Source organism: Mus musculus, chromosome X (assembly GCF_000001635.26).
Source record: "Mus musculus strain C57BL/6J chromosome X, GRCm38.p6 C57BL/6J".
Classification (NCBI taxonomy): Eukaryota; Metazoa; Chordata; class Mammalia; order Rodentia; family Muridae; genus Mus; species Mus musculus.
The window spans coordinates 92,013,579-92,016,627 of record NC_000086.7 but is presented as its reverse complement, the minus strand read 5'-3'; the positions used below and the strand labels follow the sequence as shown (position 1 = coordinate 92,016,627).

The 3,049-nt window shown below is 41.2% G+C and overlaps 1 protein-coding gene across 1 annotated transcript; it reads left to right on the top strand.

The window, feature by feature from the left end:
* The first annotated feature begins 294 nt into the window (after positions 1–294).
* On the top strand, positions 295–1,437 carry Mageb1 (melanoma antigen, family B, 1). The gene has a single exon (NM_010759.1). It carries the CDS (start codon positions 295–297, stop codon positions 1,435–1,437), a length of 1,143 nt encoding a protein of 380 aa, NP_034889.1.
* The last annotated feature ends 1,612 nt before the right edge of the window (positions 1,438–3,049 follow it).

The window sequence follows — 3,049 nt, the reverse complement described above, 5'->3', positions numbered from 1 at the left end:
ACAGGTTTCTGCCCCTGCATGGAGCTTAAATAGATCTTTCTCCACAGGCCTATACCCCTGCATTGTAAGTTTAAGTGGCTTTATGTGGATACAGGTCTCTGCCCTTGTATGCAGGCCTAAGTTTTTCTGTCTGCTTAACCCCTCCAAGTGAAGCTAGTGAAAGATCTAACCCACTTTTGGAAGTCTGAAACTAGACTTTTATGCAGTGGCCTAACAAGTTTTAATTTCTTCCACAGGGTTTGCAGAAAAGAGCTTGATCCACGAGTTCAGAAGTCCTGGTATGTTCCTAGAAAGATGTTCTCCTGGAAAGCTTCAAAAGCCAGGTCTCCATTAAGTCCAAGGTATTCTCTACCTGGTAGTACAGAGGTACTTACAGGTTGTCATTCTTATCCTTCCAGATTCCTGTCTGCCAGCTCTTTTACTTCAGCCCTGAGCACAGTCAACATGCCTAGGGGTCAAAAGAGTAAGACCCGCTCCCGTGCAAAACGACAGCAGTCACGCAGGGAGGTTCCAGTAGTTCAGCCCACTGCAGAGGAAGCAGGGTCTTCTCCTGTTGACCAGAGTGCTGGGTCCAGCTTCCCTGGTGGTTCTGCTCCTCAGGGTGTGAAAACCCCTGGATCTTTTGGTGCAGGTGTATCCTGCACAGGCTCTGGTATAGGTGGTAGAAATGCTGCTGTCCTGCCTGATACAAAAAGTTCAGATGGCACCCAGGCAGGGACTTCCATTCAGCACACACTGAAAGATCCTATCATGAGGAAGGCTAGTGTGCTGATAGAATTCCTGCTAGATAAATTTAAGATGAAAGAAGCAGTTACAAGGAGTGAAATGCTGGCAGTAGTTAACAAGAAGTATAAGGAGCAATTCCCTGAGATCCTCAGGAGAACTTCTGCACGCCTAGAATTAGTCTTTGGTCTTGAGTTGAAGGAAATTGATCCCAGCACTCATTCCTATTTGCTGGTAGGCAAACTGGGTCTTTCCACTGAGGGAAGTTTGAGTAGTAACTGGGGGTTGCCTAGGACAGGTCTCCTAATGTCTGTCCTAGGTGTGATCTTCATGAAGGGTAACCGTGCCACTGAGCAAGAGGTCTGGCAATTTCTGCATGGAGTGGGGGTATATGCTGGGAAGAAGCACTTGATCTTTGGCGAGCCTGAGGAGTTTATAAGAGATGTAGTGCGGGAAAATTACCTGGAGTACCGCCAGGTACCTGGCAGTGATCCCCCAAGCTATGAGTTCCTGTGGGGACCCAGAGCCCATGCTGAAACAACCAAGATGAAAGTCCTGGAAGTTTTAGCTAAAGTCAATGGCACAGTCCCTAGTGCCTTCCCTAATCTCTACCAGTTGGCTCTTAGAGATCAGGCAGGAGGGGTGCCAAGAAGGAGAGTTCAAGGCAAGGGTGTTCATTCCAAGGCCCCATCCCAAAAGTCCTCTAACATGTAGTTGAGTCTGTTCTGTTGTGTTTGAAAAACAGTCAGGCTCCTAATCAGTAGAGAGTTCATAGCCTACCAGAACCAACATGCATCCATTCTTGGCCTGTTATACATTAGTAGAATGGAGGCTATTTTTGTTACTTTTCAAATGTTTGTTTAACTAAACAGTGCTTTTTGCCATGCTTCTTGTTAACTGCATAAAGAGGTAACTGTCACTTGTCAGATTAGGACTTGTTTTGTTATTTGCAACAAACTGGAAAACATTATTTTGTTTTTACTAAAACATTGTGTAACATTGCATTGGAGAAGGGATTGTCATGGCAATGTGATATCATACAGTGGTGAAACAACAGTGAAGTGGGAAAGTTTATATTGTTAATTTTGAAAATTTTATGAGTGTGATTGCTGTATACTTTTTTCTTTTTTGTATAATGCTAAGTGAAATAAAGTTGGATTTGATGACTTTACTCAAATTCATTAGAAAGTAAATCGTAAAACTCTATTACTTTATTATTTTCTTCAATTATGAATTAAGCATTGGTTATCTGGAAGTTTCTCCAGTAGCACAGGATCTAGTATGAAATGTATCTAGTATAGGCACTGACAGTGAGTTATCAGAGTCTAGCAGCAACAACATATAAGAAAGAGGGTAACATACCGTGTAAGCTATAAATGGCATAGAGACAATAGAGAAATAGGACAAAAGCCAAGTATAAATCATGATGGACTATATTAGAATAGGCAATTCAGATGGTATACATGAACCAAAATGCTGCTCACCAAATATTGCTATGATGTACCAATTATGCAATATTTAGACTGCATATGGGTTTGTTCTCTGTTAGTAGACAAATTAAAATTTATGTTTTGAGTCAAGGGTTAGCAGTCAGATTACATGATATCTATCCAAATTATTCTTTTTAGCGTTTTTACCTCTCAAACATTGTGCTCTCCTTTATAGTTTTGCAAACTATAAGGCAAACTATTTGGCAGCTGCAATTTTATCAGTGGGAAGAAATTTGAGTGAGGTTGTGTGGTGGCCTGAATGAGCCTGCAGGAATGGTAAGGACCAGACTCATGATTCATTAGAGGACAGAGACTAGGCTTGAATAAAGAAACAACTTAAATATTATTTTGGAATTCGAGAGTGTTACAAAGAAATGTCTTCCACCTAGGGCAAGAATGGACAGTCAATTTTTTTGCCACAGAGAAGATGAATATATTATACCAACTGTACATATGATGTTGAAATTTTTTTTGAAAAAATACAAGTGATACTTGAGAAGACGTACTAAGATGCCACTAAGTGCTTATTCTTAGTATACACAGATATAGCCAGAGTCTTTTCCATTAATAGGGAATTTTATTAAGTCACAATATTCAGTCTAAATAATTTTAGTAGGGCTGAAGTGATGGCTAAGAGCAATGGCTGCTGTTCACTTTCCAGTACCCATGTGGTGGCTCACAACCATCTGTAACTCTAGTTCTAGAGGGTCCAATGCCTTCTGGCCTCCATGAATACTGTGTGCACAGGATGCACAGATATACATGCAGGCAAAACACTGATTAAAAAATAAAAATAGGGGCTGGTGAGATGGCTCAGTGGGTAAGAGCACCCGACT

What these genes read in the sequence shown, in the direction of transcription:
- Mageb1 (NM_010759.1), top strand. Translation starts at nt 295, where the DNA reads ATGTTCTCCTGGAAAGCTTCAAAAGCCAGGTCTCCATTAAGTCCAAGG.